The 15,371-nt window shown below is 64.3% G+C and overlaps 1 protein-coding gene across 6 annotated transcripts; it reads right to left on the bottom strand.

Annotated features, from left to right (window-relative positions):
- Positions 1-888: 888 nt before the first annotated feature.
- On the bottom strand, positions 889-15,105 carry LOXL3 (lysyl oxidase like 3). Of its 6 annotated transcripts, XM_052665292.1 has the most exons (17): positions 14,996-15,105; positions 9,935-10,248; positions 9,263-9,426; positions 8,778-8,989; positions 8,278-8,331; positions 6,197-6,256; positions 5,789-6,008; positions 5,155-5,335; positions 4,693-4,847; positions 3,967-4,140; positions 3,685-3,840; positions 3,338-3,500; positions 2,846-3,089; positions 2,243-2,358; positions 2,000-2,136; positions 1,659-1,770; positions 889-1,468 (listed from the first exon to the last, which is right to left on the bottom strand). In XM_052665292.1, exons 2-17 carry the CDS (start codon positions 10,242-10,244, stop codon positions 1,395-1,397), a joined length of 2,532 nt encoding a protein of 843 aa, XP_052521252.1. In that variant the 5' UTR covers positions 10,245-10,248; positions 14,996-15,105; the 3' UTR covers positions 889-1,394. The 6 variants fall into 6 exon arrangements, with proteins under 6 accessions (XP_052521252.1, XP_052521247.1, XP_052521250.1 ...); XM_052665287.1 differs by lacking the exon at positions 3,685-3,840; XM_052665290.1 differs by lacking the exons at positions 3,685-3,840; positions 6,197-6,256.
- Positions 15,106-15,371: the final 266 nt, after the last annotated feature.

The following is a 15,371-nucleotide window of genomic DNA, read 5'->3' as shown; positions in this document are numbered from 1 at the left end:
GGAGCGGCGCTGCCCGGGGCGCTGCAGTGACCCGACTCCAGCGGCAGGAATGCGAGCAGCGGCCGGGCTGTGCCCGCGGAGGGGCTTTTGCCCCCCGTTGGCGCTTTTAGATGAAAGCAGCACAGTTCCTTGGGGGGCTGTGGCGGAGGGCAGCTCCCAGCGCCGCTCCCGGCGTTCCCCTTCTGCCGCCCAGAGAACAGAACAGGGCTCCTTTCAGGCTGGCCCTGGCCCCGCCGCTGGAATTTGTTCCCCGGCGAAGCCCAGCCGCGGGAGGGGCGGCAGCGCGCAGGGGAAATAGCTGGGACGTTTCTCACATAGCTGCTCCGGCAGCGCTGACCGCAGCGCTTTCCAGGGCCGCGGCCAGGGTCTGCCCTGCTGCGTGCCGGCGGCCCGAGCTGCTCCTCCGTGCTGCTCTGCAGACGGGGCCGGAGGTGCTGGCTGAGGGATGAGGGCCGCGGGAAGTGAGGTGGCTCCCGCTTACCTGAACCTCGTTCCCCACATCCGTCCAGTCTCGCTGGCTCAGAGGGGCTTTGCTCCCCTCGTTGCCGCTCCCTGTGGGGCTGCTCCCTTTGGAGGCAGCCCGGAGCTGCAGTCCCTGCGGGGCTGTTGGGAGTTCGCACTGCTTGGGATTCCTGCCGCATAACATCTGTGTTGCGTCTGGCGCGGGGCATCCTGTGCTGCGCTGCGTCGGGGCTGAGCCAGGGTGGCCCCATCTGCTCCCGCTGCTGTGGGCCTCCCGCAGCCCCAAGAGCTGCTCTGGGGCATCTCTGGGCTCCCGCAGCCCCTGCTTCTGCCCTGCAGAGGGGCAGCTCCTCTACCCCGTGCAAAGCGGCCCCCCGGGCCATGCTTCCTCGCTCTTCCTCCCACTCTGGCGAGGAGTCAGCAGGATACAGAACTGACATCTTTATCAAGAAAATAAAATTACAACTAAGACACGGGTGTGGGAACCGCTGCCGGGCAGCCAATGGCAGCACTGCTGTGCAGGGCAGCCACACCGTCTGGAGATGGGGCTGCTGGAGCGCGAGGGCGGCCGGCCCTGAGCAGGGATGGGGGTCCCCGGGTGGGGTCCTGCTGCCTGAGGCGGGCAGAGCCCCAGAGAGGGTGGAGCAAGGTGAGGGGAGCTGGGGCTGGGGAGCAGGAGAGGCACAGCTGGGGTGGTGGGGCCTCCCCGGATCGTACCCTTGTGCTGCAGCCTGACTGGGGTGCAGCGTCTGGCCAGTGGTCGAGGGCTGGAGGTGCGGTGCTCAGGGCCCCCAGCCCCAGCAGTGAGTCCTGGGCAGTCCCTCGCGCAGTGCAGGCTGTGATGGGGCTGTGTGAGCCCCCGCCAGCCCCACAGCAGCTTCCTCCTGCACGCAGGGTGAAAGAGGGAGATGGCGTCTCCCTGGGCCCGGGCCCTATGAGATCTGGTTGTTCAGCTGCCCCGGGTACTGCTCGAACCGCCGGCTGGCCTCTTCGCTGAGCGCATCACCTGTGTGATAGGGTGAGAGCTGTGGCTCCGGTGCTGCCTTGCCACCATCTCTGCTTGTCCCCAGCACCCCCAGCTCCTTCCTCTGCACCTGCCCACACCCCACTGCCTGCTCAACCCCACACCCTGCCCATGGCTCTAATTATTCCCAGCCCCGGTGTGCCTCAGCCTGTGCCACGTCCCCAGTTGTTACCGATGTGACAGCTGTGCACCCAGATGCGGTGCCCGTCGTATTTGCAGTTGCATTTCATGGCGTTGTTGGTGAAGTCGCTCTCTGCCACCTCAAAGTTGGGGTTGATCACCACCTGTGGGGCAAGCGTGAGTGGGTCACACAGCCCTGCACATCTCCAGGCAGCGGGGCAGGCACAGTCTCCCCGTGCTGCAGCTCCTGGGGCTGTGCATCCTGTAAGGACCACAGGGTGGAGGCGAGCTCCAGAGCCTGCCCAGCCCACGGCACAGCCCACTCTGTGCACTCTCAGCACATCCTATGCATTGCCACTAAGGGTGTGAGGGGCTGGGGCACAGCTGCAGCACCTGCAGGATGTAGTTGCCTGGCTTGACGTCAGTGATATCAATCCACTGGCAGTCGATGTCGTGCCGGTACAGGTCCCAGCAGCCCACCGTGATGCCCTGCTCCCCAAAGTTGGCACACTCGTACCGCTTGGCCACATCTGAAGGCAGGAAAAGAACACGGCTTGTCCCTACCACAGCCCCTGCATGGGGGGGACGCAGCGGGGACCCAGAGCTTCGTGGTGCCCCGCAGCCTCACAGCCCCACCTTCCTCGCACTCGGTGTCCTCAAGGCAGAAGCTGGCTTTGTGGCCCTCAGCCACCTTGGTGCCGTTGGGAGTCAGGATGTCGTAGTGGGTGAAGATGTCCATGCTATGATAGTGCCTGTGAGAGAATCCACAGCGCCCGCTGCCCCAGAGCCAGCCCCTCAGGGAGGGCGGAGGGGTGGTGGAGGAAACCCCCGGAGTCGCGTGCCCATCCCGGCTGCTCAGGAAGGTCTGCACGGCCCCTGCTCTGGACGCAGCACAGCAAGGCTGAGGCACAGCTCAGCCTCACCCAGGGCTGGGATACGGCTGCCACCAGTCAGACGGCCCAGACAGGGGAGGTTTCCCCAGGGCGCAGACTGCAGCCCAGCCTTAGCGCCGCTCCTCCAGAGACAGCCCTGAGCCAAACTGGGGAGAACAGCATTAGAGCCCTCACCCAGGCTCTGTGCCTTGCGCAGCGCCGCTGTGACCTGGCATCACCCTGTGGCATTGCTCTCTTCCTGTAGCATTACCCTCAGCTTGTGTCACCAAGCCCGGCACAGCACCATCAGACCCAGCCCAGGCCATTCCCAACCCGCCCGCCTTCCCTGCCCCTGCCACGCACACACCGGTGACACTCGTGCCAGACCCAGGAGTGCCGCCCAGCCTTGGGGCGAAAGTCAGCGCGGCCGTTGTTGTGGATCTGGGAGGAGAAGCGGAGCAGACGGCGGTGCCCGTAGGGCCAGTTGGCGTGGCGGGCTGAGCTGGACAGGCAGTTCTCCTCGGCGGCGCAGTACAGCATGTGCAGCGGGCGGTCCTCGATGTACGCCGTCTCCTGCACCAGCGGGGCGTGCAGCAGCAGGTCGGAGGCGGCTGGGGACAGATGGCAGCTCAGGGCTGTACGGCCGCCCCAGGCAGTGCAGTGCGGGGCCGAGCCAGCTGGGAGAATGCACGGCCATCCCATCGTTGGGGCACAAATCGAGCCTACGGCCCCACCCCCTGCAGCTTACGGGCTCTCAATCATCATCCCCTGGACCCACAGCCGCGGTGCCTGCAGACACCACGGCCCGCAGCCCCATGGCTGGTTGCCCCCGTTGCCCGCAGCCCCCACGGTCGCTCACTTTCAGAGCAGATGACGCCTGCAGCGAAGCGCGTTCCCGTGTTCCTGCAGTTCAGGCTGCTGCCGTGGTGCTGGCAGTGGTTCAGGGACAGCTCGTGGCCGGCGCACTTCACCCCACTCAGCACCATCTCCGTCACGTTGCTGGCATCCCAGTACCACGTTTCCTGGGGTGGGTGAGAAGGCCGGGCAGGAAGCCATTCATGCTGTAGTACCCCGGCCTTGCACCCACACACCCACAGAGACCCCATCCCACGGCACGGATCAGCCGCATCCCATCGCCCCGCGCAGCCCCGAGGCGGTCAGGGCAGCACCAGGGATGGCCACCGCACCGCAGCGCCCCGCACCTACCGTCACCGCGTGCAGGGAGTAGCCCAGGCCCAGCTGGCGACAGACCACCATCGCCTCCTTGGTGGTCCAGCCGTCGCTGCACACAGTGCCCCACTTACTGCCACGCTTCACCTCCACGCGGCCCTCGAACTCCGTCCTCCCCCCGGCCAGGCGGATCTGCGGGAAGCCCTGGGGCCGTCATCACCCCGCAGCGCCCCGCTCCGCCGCCCCCCGCCTCTCCGGCCCCGCAGAGCAGTGGTGCTGCTGTCTCGCCTCCCCGGCCGTGCTGGCTCTGGCACCTACTTGCAAGCCGTGGTTAGCGAATCCCAGCCCCAGCTGGCGACAGGCGACCATCGCCTCCAGCGTACCCCAGCCTTCGCCGCACACCAGGCCCCAGCGCGGCTCGTCCCCTTCCGCAGCCCCCACCGCCACCTCCACGCGCCCCTCGAAGCGGCTCCGGCCCCCGCTCAGCCGAATCTGCGGAGAGACGCAGCGGCTGCAGCGCCGTCACCGCGAGCAGCGCCCCGGTGCAGCAGCAATGCCCAGAGCGGGCAGAAAGATCCATTTCAGAAAGGCATTCTCATTTCTGAAATGACAGGCGTGGGAGTATTAGAACGGTTAAGAAGCCCAAAGGGGATGAGATGAGGGGGCGCAGCACGCTGAAAGGCGCCGGTCCGTTCGCTCATTTCATCAGCAGTCCCCAAAAAAATCTCTCACAGCAATTTTTTTTGGGGTGCTTCGGGTGCGGATGTGGCAGCGGCAGGCAGAGCTGCACAGTGTGAGGGATCCTGCCGAGCCCCACAGCCCCCTCCCATCCTGCTTCCTCACAGGGCAGCGTGCGACCCCTGAGATCCCCACCCCCCAGGGCAGCCCTCGTCCCAGACCAAGGGGAAACAAGGGAGCCAAAAGGGTTCAGCAGGGGACATCCTCCATTGGGTCCCATGTGACCCCACGCTCTCTAAGTGCTATGGACACCACTGCCATCCCTCAGTCCCCCAGCAGACTTGCAGCCCCCCCCATGGCACGTACCAGGTTCTCGTAGCCCATGTAGGGGATGTTGCAGCGCACGGCCGCATCCTCCGTGTGCTTGCAGTCCTCCTGCGTGATGTTCTTGAAGGGGCAGCTCCAGAGGGACTTCTCAGTGCCCAGGCACTGCACCTCGTTCAGGTGGATGGGCCCCGTCCCTGCAGAGGAACGGCAAGGCTCAGTGAAGCAGCACAGGGATGCTGTAGCCCTCCCATCCCCACAGCCCAGCCCTGCCCTCCCCAGCTGCCACCAGGGGCAGACCGGCCCAGCCCTTCCCTTCCCCTGCCACGCTTGTGCCGGTGACACTCGAGCCAGACCTACGAGTGCCACCCAGCCTTGGGATGAGAGCCCCAGCTCTGGAGATGCTCAGGGCAAAACCCACACCCTGCATCCAGGCGCCCACAGGGCACGTCCAGCACAGAGGGCTGAAGGCAGTGCCTGTCCCCTCTGCCACAGCACGCTCACCTTGGCCCATGCGTGCCCCAGTGAGGGCCTCCTTGGCGCTGCCGAAGCCCAGCTCGCGGCAAACCACGCTGGCAGACAGCAGATTCCAGCGGTCATCGCAGATTGTGCCCCACTCGTTGTTCTTCAGCACCTCCACACGGCCCTCCCCAGCCTTGGCACCTCCTTTCAGCCGGATCCGTGGCTGTGGGGCAGAAGGGTCAGGGCACAGCATGGCACGGCATGGTGCAGCACAGCATGGCACAGCATGGCACGGCATGGCATGGCACGGCACAGCACGATGCAGCACAGCATGGCACAGCATGGCATGGCACGGCACAGCACGATGCAGCACAGCATGGCACGGCACAGCACGATGCAGCACAACATGGCACAGCACAGCACGGTGTAGCACAGCACAGCATGGCACAGCACGGCGCAGTGGAGCACATGGTGCAGCACAGCATGGCACTGCATGGTTAGCACAACACAGAAGTGGCTGCCACGACTCTGTGGCGTTCAGGGCCAGGACACCATCCCCACCTCCTGCCCTACGGGCTCCCTGCACCCTCGCTCTCAGCCAACTGAAGGCACAGAGGGACAAAGCCCTGCGCAGGGCAGCAGCTGTGGTCCACCGCAGGAGCCACCCGAGGCTCACCTGGCTTTGTTGCTGCTGGCGCTGCTTCTTCTTCTGGGCGCTGCCAGTGGCAAAGAGGGGCCCGGGCAGGCAGCTGACAACAGCGGGCATGCCAGTGCTGCAGGCTGCCGAGGAGTTGCCCCGGTAGAACTGGAACGTGCACATGGAGATGTGCACCTCTGTCCCTGTACAGGACACCGAGTGCAGGCGGTAGTTGAGCTGCTGCCGCTCTGCAAACAGCCTGCAAGGAGAGAGCAGAGCCTGAGGCGCAGCCAGCAGAGCAGAGGTGTCACCTGCCTGCAGCTGTACTGTCCCTGGGTGCCCACCCCTGCCTGCTCCATGCTCACGTCCCAGCAGTGCAGGGGCACACAGCCTCAGCAGTGCTGAGCTGGGATCCTGGCACTCAGGCTCTCCGCTGGAGCCATTTACCTCTTCCTGGACCCTAAGTCCTCCCTGCGCTTTTGTTTAGGCTGAGATTTGGAGGCCAGCCTGGAAAACAGAAAACAACCGTGAAGGTGGCCCAGATGAAGCAGGCCGCTCGGGAGCCTCACGCGTTCCCCTTCACGTCATGTGTGGATACAAAGCATCATCTGCTGCCAGCAATGTGACACAGCTGTCCTCCACAGCAGCGATGCAGTTTCCGGCCCACATCTCACCAGGAAACTGTGACACATGCAGCAACATCCTGTGCTGCTTTGGCAACAGCAAAAGATCAAACAGCAGCGCAACAATTTGATCTGTTGGGTGCAAGTGAGATGTGCCCCTGTCCTCATCTGGACTGCAGGCAATGTCACTGTGTGCTCCAAGGGGAGCAGCACACCCAGCGAGCTCGGCAGGAAAGAAGTGTGATGGGAGCACAGACCCTGCACAGACGCTTTGTTTTTGTCCTGCTTGGTGGGAGGGAGATGCTGAGCAGAGCTGCAGCTCCAGGGAGCAGGAGAGCAGAGCCCCAGAACGGGGCAGGGGATGGGCAGCACCCAGAGACCAGGGGCCAGGCACAGCCAGCCCCATGGCAGCTCTGTGTCAGCCTGCATGGCCCCAGGGCACCGCGCAGGCAGCCAGGAACCTGAGGCACAAGAACATCCAGAGGACATCAGCTCCCATCAGCACTTATGGGACCACAGCTGGATCCTGTGCCCCCACACAGAAGGACATCTGCAGAGGGCGCAGGGACAGACGGGGCTGGGAGAGGTGGGTGCAGCACTGCTGTGAGGAGGAAAAACCAGAGGACAGTTTGGTGCTCGGGCAGTGCTGCACCTGCACTGACATGGGGCTGCCAGGAGCTCTGCAGAGCTGACAGAGGCGCACAAGAGGAAGCGGGCGTAATTTGCAAGAAAAGGGTCGTATTGGATGCAAGGTGAACATTTTCCCAGTGAGGGTCATTCAGCACTGCAGCAGAGGACTGTGAGATCTCTGTCCTCTGAGGTTTTCAGAAGACAAATGTATAAAGACCTGAGTGCTGTGGGAGAGGATGGACCAGAACCCTGAGCCCCCTTCCAGCTGGGATTACCCTGTGGCCCCGCAGCCTGAGATCAGCCCAAAGCTGCTCCTGTGCCAGGCACAGTGCACTCCACCCACACGGGAAATGCCCACACAACAGGCACCAACCACCCAGACAAAGGAAAAAGAGCAAATTGCAGCAAAGGACATTGATGAGAGCTTGAGGAGATGCCGCAGTCTGACCCCCCTGGATTTCCATCAACAGCGCAGGCAGAGCTGCAGGCTCTGCAGCTCTGCCTCAGCATCACAGCAAAGGGCCCAGGATTGGGGCAGAGTGCCTTTGGCACCACGGGAAGTGGTGAGACCAGGGTGACGCTGTTTGCTGGGGGCAGAGCAGCTGCTCCACGTGCTGCTGGGGTTAAACAGGAGGTGCCACACATTGCCCAGGCTGTGGCTACAGCCTGCATCTCTGCCTCTGCCACCAAATCTGGCAGCAGCAGTGCAGGGTCAGAGGGAAAGAGCAGCTAGGCCTTCCCTGGGGTCATGCAGGATGGCAGCAAAACGATGGTGAAAGAGACCCCAGGTGGATGCAGATCTTGGGATAAGGGCTGCCACACTGTGCCAGCACTACCAGCATTGCTGAGCAAGCTCCTCATCCATGCGAGCTCAGGCAAATGGGAGGTACACGGCCTTTCCAGCTTCCCCACTGCAGAGATAGCTCCTTCCCAAGGCCTCCCTGTCCCCACAGGGCACAGCACAGGGTGCTCCAGGCCTCTCTACGCCTTCCACTCAGACCCTGCATCTCCAGCACCTGCCCAGTGCATGGGATGAGGCTGCTCTGCCTGGGGAATGACCGGCCTGGGAAAAGAGCATCTCTTCAGGGGGACAAGGGACCACGTGTACCAGACAGGTCCCATCAGGATGGACTCATCCTGCTCAGCACAGCCCAGGCCCTCAATCTGTTCCAAGCAGATCCACATTTGTAGGATCTACTCAGACAGCAGAGAACGGTGGGGCAGGACAGCCCAGCTCTGCCCAGGGCACAGCAAGGCTCAATCCCAGCCCCTTACCTCCTGCCTGGCCTCGTGCTCCGGCCCCTCGTCCTGGCTGCACGCTTCAGCCGCCTGCAGGGCAACACCGTGGCTGCACCGTCAGCAATGCACACAGCACTGACCCACACTGTGGGCAGCACAGCCACAGCCACACACTGCGCAGCACACCCCCAGCTGTGCCCAGGGCAGCCCACTCATGGCCAAACCCCAGGACAATGCGCAGCGGTGCTGCGGCAGCGACCCTGCCCAGCTCAGCACAAACCACCCCTCAGCACAGGGTTCCCCACACTTCCCACCAGAGGGAAACATGGGGATGCATGACTGCCAGAGACCAAACCCAGCCATCTTGGGCAGAGATGTACAGGGAAGACCAACAGCCGTAACTCCCAGTTGTGCCATGGCCCCCAGCTGGGTTGGGACCTGGGCAGGCCGGGGGGATGCTGAACAGCACAGCCTGCTGTGCCCCAGGAGCGCTCCTGCATCCCTGGTCCCACAGGCTCCCAGCCAGCCCCACTTACTTGTAGAAGTTCCTGTTCACCTTCTTCTCGGTGGGGAAGCCCATCATGCCGCAGATGACGCGGCTGTTCTTGCTGTCCCAGCCCTCATCACAGATCTGTGCCCAGCCATCCTTGTAGCGCACCTCCACGATGCCCTCTGTCACTGGCAGCCGCCGCTGGGCCCCCGACACCACGGCACGCAGACGGACCTCCTCCACGTGGCTCTGCTCCGTCTGCAAGGCATGTCAGCCCCAGCAGCTGGCACCCGGCGCCCAGCACTCTGCCAGCCCCTCCCCAGGGTGTCCCACAGAAGAGGGCCTCCATCCCTGGGGATGAGCAGGGACAGGCAGGTCCCACAGCCCTGCAGGAAACCTCCCGTGGCACTGAGAAGCCGAGTGCCCGACTCCATCCCACGCAACCCTGGTTACAGGGTGCATCTCTGGGAGCGCAGCAGGACACGGCTGCCATCCTTTCGTGGCAGGGCAGGCCGTCTGCAGCCCCCTCACCTCGATGACGTTGGAGTCTTTGAAGCCTGGGATGCGCTCATCCTTGCAGATGACGCCCGCATCCTCCTCGTGGCTGCAGTCGCTGTTCCCCCAGCCGCGGTGTTTGCAGTCCCTGATGCTCTTCTCGTTCCCCGCACAGTTCACATTGTCCAACCAGATCCGCCCTGCCGCACACCGGGGATGGGGTGAGGGGGATCAGAGCCCATGCAGCAGCCCCCAGAGCAGAGGAGGTGCAGCCACACACTGCAGTGTGGGGACATGGACTGGGGCAGCACAAAACTGGAGCCAGGCACACAAAAAAAGAAGGCTGGAAGGTGGAGGGAGTTTCCAGCAGACACAGAACATGAGCAGCAGGGGGACTGTATGGCACCTGGCACCTCGTCTGCGCTCAGCATGCAGCACCACTCAACGCACCCTCACAAGCACAGCCCTGCAGCCACCGCAGCACCCAGAGAGTTGCACCGCCCCACAGTGCAGCGCACGCAGCCTCCCTGAGCATGGGATGGACACACATATGAACGCACACGCAGAGGTTCCCGTTCTGCTCTGCACATACACACGCACGCAGGCACACACACGTGCACATTCATGCTGCAGGCACCGTGCAGACAGAGCCCTGCTCGGCTCCAGCGCTGCACACACAGACCCACGGCCTGGTGACCCCCATCTTACCAACTCCTTTGCCATACTTGGCGCTGTGGGCCCAGCCGGTGGCTCCCACGAAGCCGAGCTGCCTGCACAGCACCTGCGCGTTGGCCAGCGTGAAGTCGTCGTCGCAGATGGTGCCCCACTCCTCATTGTAGAACACCTCAATCCGGCCCTCGTTGTGCTTGCGGGGATACCCAGCCAGACGGAACTTCAGCGGCGGCACGGAGCTGCGCGTGGGGCCGGGGGGGGTGGGCTGCGCGCCGCTGCCCCACACGCACAGCCCGCCCAGCAGCACCAGCAGCTCCTGCCAGGCCCTCGCGCCGCAGCGTCCCATGGCCCTGCGGGGAAACGGCATCAGGGTGTGCGGGAGAACGGCGCCGCGCGGAAACAGCCGCTCAGCACACGGCTCTGCTCATTGCCAGCACACCTGCGCGGCCCCAGCCAGGGCCAGCCCTGCCGTCGCCCGCCCGCTGCCCCAGAGCTGCTGCTGAGCAGCGCCGCCCGGTGCCCCCCGCGCCTCATCCCCTGAACGCGGCCGCTGCTACCGAAACCGCGCTGTCGGACCGCACCGAGGGACGGCGATGGCAGCGGCGCCCAACAGCCCGCGTCACCCACAGGTGAGGCAGCGGGAAAAGGAGGAGGAGCTGGAACAAGAGCGGGGCAGCCCAGGGGGCTCGGAGCACAGCGAGCCCTGCAGCCCGGACGGAGCTGCCGGTGGCGAAGAGCTGCCGAGCCGCGCTCCCACCCGCTGTCAGCAGCGCAGCAACCGGAGCGCGCTGCATTTCACCTGGGAGGCGTTTTCTTCAGCCTTTCAGTAACGGCTGGGCTCCTCAGATACCCGCGGGAGATGGCGGCATTTCTGCATCGGCCCCGGCGACAAACAGCGCTGCCGGCATTTCTCTGTGCGCGCCCCGTCCGCCCGCCCGGCTCCGGGATCAACTCAGCCCCGCGCAGCGCCGCACGGGCGGCCCCAGCCCCGCTCCGGCCCCGGGCGCTCCGCAGCTCAGCCGTCGCGGCGGGCCGACGCCAACCCCTGCGGGGCGCTCACATCAGCTCCGGCCCCGCCGTCCTCTGTCACGGCCCGGGCCGTGGGGGCCGCACTGCGCTGACGGGGACGGCGCCGGGGGGGCAGAACCCCGTGAGCCCCGGGCTTGGCGGTGCTGCCCGCTCTGGTACTGCGAGAACAAAGCGCGGCCCAGCGGGAAGCGACTTTGCGGACAGGCAGCAGGGAAATGCTTTGCTGAACCTTTTAATCGGCCTTAAGGCAGGAGGGCAGAGCCGAGGGCCGGCCCGGCCCGCTCGGGGAAGGCGCCGGGTTTGCCGGGGGCGGGCGGGGAGGGGACGCGTTTCTTATTTTGCCCACGGGTGAAGGGGACGCCCCGACCCTCCCGAGCAAAGCAATGTAAATCTGCAGAACCGCACCGCATGCATGCACGTGCCGGCCACAAAGTGCCCATTTCAGCACGCCCGGTCGAGGCGGCGCACGCTGAATGCACAGAGACCAAAACCTCACCTGCGTATGCAATGAACGAGAGGCGAGCTCTGCTGGGGCTGACTGCAGGCTGCTTTGCAACGGGGCCAACACGACACCGAAGGGCATCAGCATAGTTAACCCCAATCTCTACAATTCTTCAGAAATGGCCCATGTCACAAAGCTGCTGCGACCTTTTATGAGATCACAGGTCTGGTTAATTGGAGTAACTGTGTTGATATAACAGGCAGAGACTGGAAGGCATTTGATTCATCCTGCATGACCTTTTAATGAATAATTAGCACTCAACAAAATCAGTGCACCTTCTTCTAAATGGATTAAAACTGGTCACCTGCTGGAACTAAAATGTGGCTACAGCTGGGAAGCCACCCGTCAGTGGGGGACTGGCGGGGATCACATGCTTTTCCAAAACAAAACTTCATCTGGAAGAGGAAAGATGTTCTCTCTCAGTTCGCGAAGATGGAAATGGTGAAAGCACACAGAGCCGCAATGGACCAATGTGGGCTGATGCAGCCACATCACTGCCCTCGGCCAGAAGGGACACTGAACAGCCTTCAGTCATGAACAAAGCATGCAGGCAGAGACCAGAACACAACGCCGGGGAAAACACCCAGTGTTTGTGTGGCCACAGAAACCACCCCATGCCCACAGTCACAGTCACTATGGGCACAGGGCTTGGTACACTGCTACGGACTGGAAAGAACCACCAGCACATGCAGGGCTGCCAGCCCATGGCCAACAGCCCCAGCCCACACCCTGACACCACCGATGAAGGAGGGAGCCGTGCAGCAGCGCCAGCCCGCAGCAAACACCCCCAGCCACTCCCTGACACCCAGCTGGTGCTGCCCTGGGACACAACCCTGGTGGCGCCCTGCTCTGCACCCACAGCTCAGACAGCCCAGCCCTTGCATTCGGCAGCTCTGTTATTTCTTCTCTTCACAGTCCTTAGTTGCTCCTGAATCTGCACAAAACCCCCCCATCTCTCTGCATGAACCCCACTCAGCCCTGCCACACATCCCGCTACCTGAGGAACGCCCTGGTGAGGTCTGTGCAGGACTGCAGCACATCTCACGCCGTATCCAGACTGTGGCAGCAGACAAATCCCCTTTCTGAGGGGTTGTGCAGAGTACTCCTGCCACCCCCCAGCACGGGGCTCGGACGCATCCCGTTGGGCAGAGCAGGCTGTCCTCAGCAGACACATCCGTGGAGCTGGAGAGCAGCCCTGCTCCTTGCGCCTGCCCAGGAAACCTCAGGAATGTCCCAGCCAGGTGTGCGCTGGGCCTCTGTCACCTCCTGGTGGACACGGGGCTGGGGTTGGCAGTGGGCACCTGAGAGCACCACAGGGCTCAGACTTGGGGCACTCTGCACCCCCTGCCCCACTGCAGCGCCCCCGTGGTGCAGCACTGCTCGGTTTGCTCCCAACCAGCCCCACCGCTCTGCTCTTCCCGGCGGACTGCGAGGGCTCCCATTCCCAACACCTCTGTAGGAACTGCATCCTACAGCCAGCCAGCCTGCTGCCCTCATTGCTCCACTCCCCTGGCAGAGGGGCTGCTTCCTCTGGGGCCTTGGCCGTGCCATGGGGGAGAACTAAGAGACAGTGACAATGGGGCAGGGGCTGAGCACGGGGGATGCTGGCCCCAAGGATTGCCATCCAGCACCCACAAGTGGAACAGGCTCAAGGAGGGGCAGCTGGAGCAGATCTCCCAGCAGCTCAGTGTATTGGCTACGTGTGCACACCAGCAGCCAGGCACACATCATTTCTGCAGCGCAGGGACTCAGCAGTGCTGCGCAGGAGGCTTGCAGCATGCATGGGCAGACAGAGCAAAGCAGGCCCTGATGCGTGGAACAGCTCGGAGACGACCGACCTGGGACACCCGTCTGCAGAAGGAGGAAGCGGCTCCCTCTGTTTATCTTTCCTTGGGAGGTCAAGAGGTGACACGATCACACTCTTCCAGAGCCACGCTGGGTCATCTCTGGGAGCCAGGGGTCACGTCCCCAGCAGAAGGTCTGGTGGGTCTCATGGTTCCAGGCACCAGGTTCTGCTCCCTCCCCATCTCCTGGGGCCTCAGAGCCTGGCTTCCTGCGCCAGCCCTTTCGCAATCCGGGCTGCCTGGAAGGCCTCCATCATCCTCCCACACTTCGGCAGTCCAGGGGGGCCGGAGCAGAGGTCCATGACAGCTCCTGCTCTGCCGCCTGCAGGGACCCCACGGGACAGGAGGAGCAGGGGACGCAGAGCCTCAGCTAGAGCAGGGAGGAATGAGCTGAAGTGCTCCTAGGAGTGCTGGGGAGCAGCCCAGCACCACCATGGCAGCCCTGCACACTACTGGCACTCCTCACACCACCACCTCCCCGCGCACTGAGCTGGGGGCTCCCTGTCCTTTGCTGCTCAGGAGGCAGAGTGCCAAATCCTTGCCCTAGCGCTGTGTACCTCCATCCCAAGCAGTGACAAGGAGAGCCTCAGCTGGGGATAGAGCACTCTGCTGCACTTGGGGCTGCACCTTCCTTCCCCTCCAACTCTGAGCCCTCTGGACTGCCCGATGTCCCCCATTCTGCTGTCACCCTCTAAGTCAGGGCATAACAGATCCTTGCAGTTCCCGATACCACTCTGTTTCCCTGGGACACAGCAGGGCCTCCAGCTTTGCCTGCTCTACTCTGGGCTCCCCTGGGTTTCTCGGGGCAGGCAGGAAGGGGAGACCTCAGAGGAATGTGCAGTTTCTGGGGAGCAAGCAGTGAGCTGGGAGGCAGCTGGCTGAGAGCTGCTTGGAGGGAGAAGTCCGGCTCTGCACAGGAGGATGGCACCACCACCATCTGACCCAGGCCCCCCAGCCCTCACACCTCACGTCTCTCCATCCATCCTCTCTTCCAAGAGCCACAGCAAATTCCATCTTTGCTAAAATTCTGTCTTTCTTCTGCCCTTTGTAAGCCACAGATCAGCAAACGAGCATCCTGAAGCCAGGACGCTCTCAGGGATACACGCAGCACCCTCTGACCCGCTGGATCCTCTGGGCATCCCTTCCCAGCAAGCACATGCAAAGCGCAGGCAGTCTGCGTGACATAAATCCTCTCACCCTGCCAGACACGGACGCACAACTAAAACATTACACAGTTCCCCCATCCACTGCTGCCGGCACAGCACACAAAGCGAGCTTTCTGCAGCGGACACGAGGCGCTCTCCTTACAACCACAGACGGGGAAAGTCCATCTCACCGCCCCGCGCAGACGTGCGCTGACATCCGGAGCTCTGAGGCAGTACGGACACGTCGTGCCCCGCACGCAGCCCCCGCGGTCCCATTCATTCCCCGCCGGCAGCAGAACCGCACCCCGAGTCTCACTCCGCGCTCCCGGCCGTTCCCCTCCCGCACAGCGCTCCGTGCGAGCCGCGAACCCCCACCGCGCGGCCCACAGAGCGCACGCACGCGGGACGGCCCCGCTCCGCGCCGGCGGTATCGGCGGTATCGGCGGTATCGGCTCCCGCACCCTCTCCGCGCCGCAGCCCCAGCACCGCCCTGCGCTCCGGCACGGCCCGGCGCGCCCACTGCCCCCTCCCCCCCGGACCGGTTCCGCTCCGGTCACCCCGGCAGCCCCGGCCGTACTTCTCTCGATCCCTCGGCTACACGGCGGCGAGAGGCAGAGTCCGTCCGTCCGTCCGAGCGCTGCGGAGCCGGGCTGTGCCGGGCCGCGCTGAGCCGCTCCCTCCTCCCCGGCCCGCCCCGCGCACTGCCCGTGTCAGGGGCCGCCCCCCACCCCCCGGCCCGCACCGAGCAGCCCCGGCTCCCAGCCCGCAGCCATCGTGGCGGGGACGTCCGGCGGGAGGGGTACGGCCGCTCCGGAACCCCGCACTCCCGAGCTGCTCCTTTCCCCCGGCGGCTCCGCTGCACGGCTGCCGCTGCTCCCGGGACGGAGCCCCTGCACGGGACCGACACCGCGGCCCTCCCCTGCAGGGTCCCCGTCTCTCTCCGCCCCGGGACC

The sequence above is a fragment of the Tympanuchus pallidicinctus genome, unplaced genomic scaffold, assembly GCF_026119805.1.
Source record: "Tympanuchus pallidicinctus isolate F22 unplaced genomic scaffold, pur_lepc_1.0 scaffold64, whole genome shotgun sequence".
In the NCBI taxonomy this organism is placed as follows: Eukaryota; Metazoa; Chordata; class Aves; order Galliformes; family Phasianidae; genus Tympanuchus; species Tympanuchus pallidicinctus.
The sequence above is the reverse complement of the archived record's forward strand: the minus strand, read 5'-3'. Positions and strand labels throughout refer to the sequence as shown.

What these genes read in the sequence shown, in the direction of transcription:
- LOXL3 (XM_052665292.1), bottom strand. Translation starts at nt 10,244, where the DNA reads ATGGGACGCTGCGGCGCGAGGGCCTGGCAGGAGCTGCTGGTGCTGCTG. An exon ending in TGGGGCACGCATGGGCCAAG is followed by an intron (nt 4,848 to 5,154) that starts GTGAGCGTGCTG and finishes GTTCCTCTGCAG; the next exon opens with GGACGGGGCCCATCCACCTG. An exon ending in ACTCCCTGCACGCGGTGACG is followed by an intron (nt 3,501 to 3,684) that starts GTAGGTGCGGGG and finishes CACCCACCCCAG; the next exon opens with GAAACGTGGTACTGGGATGC.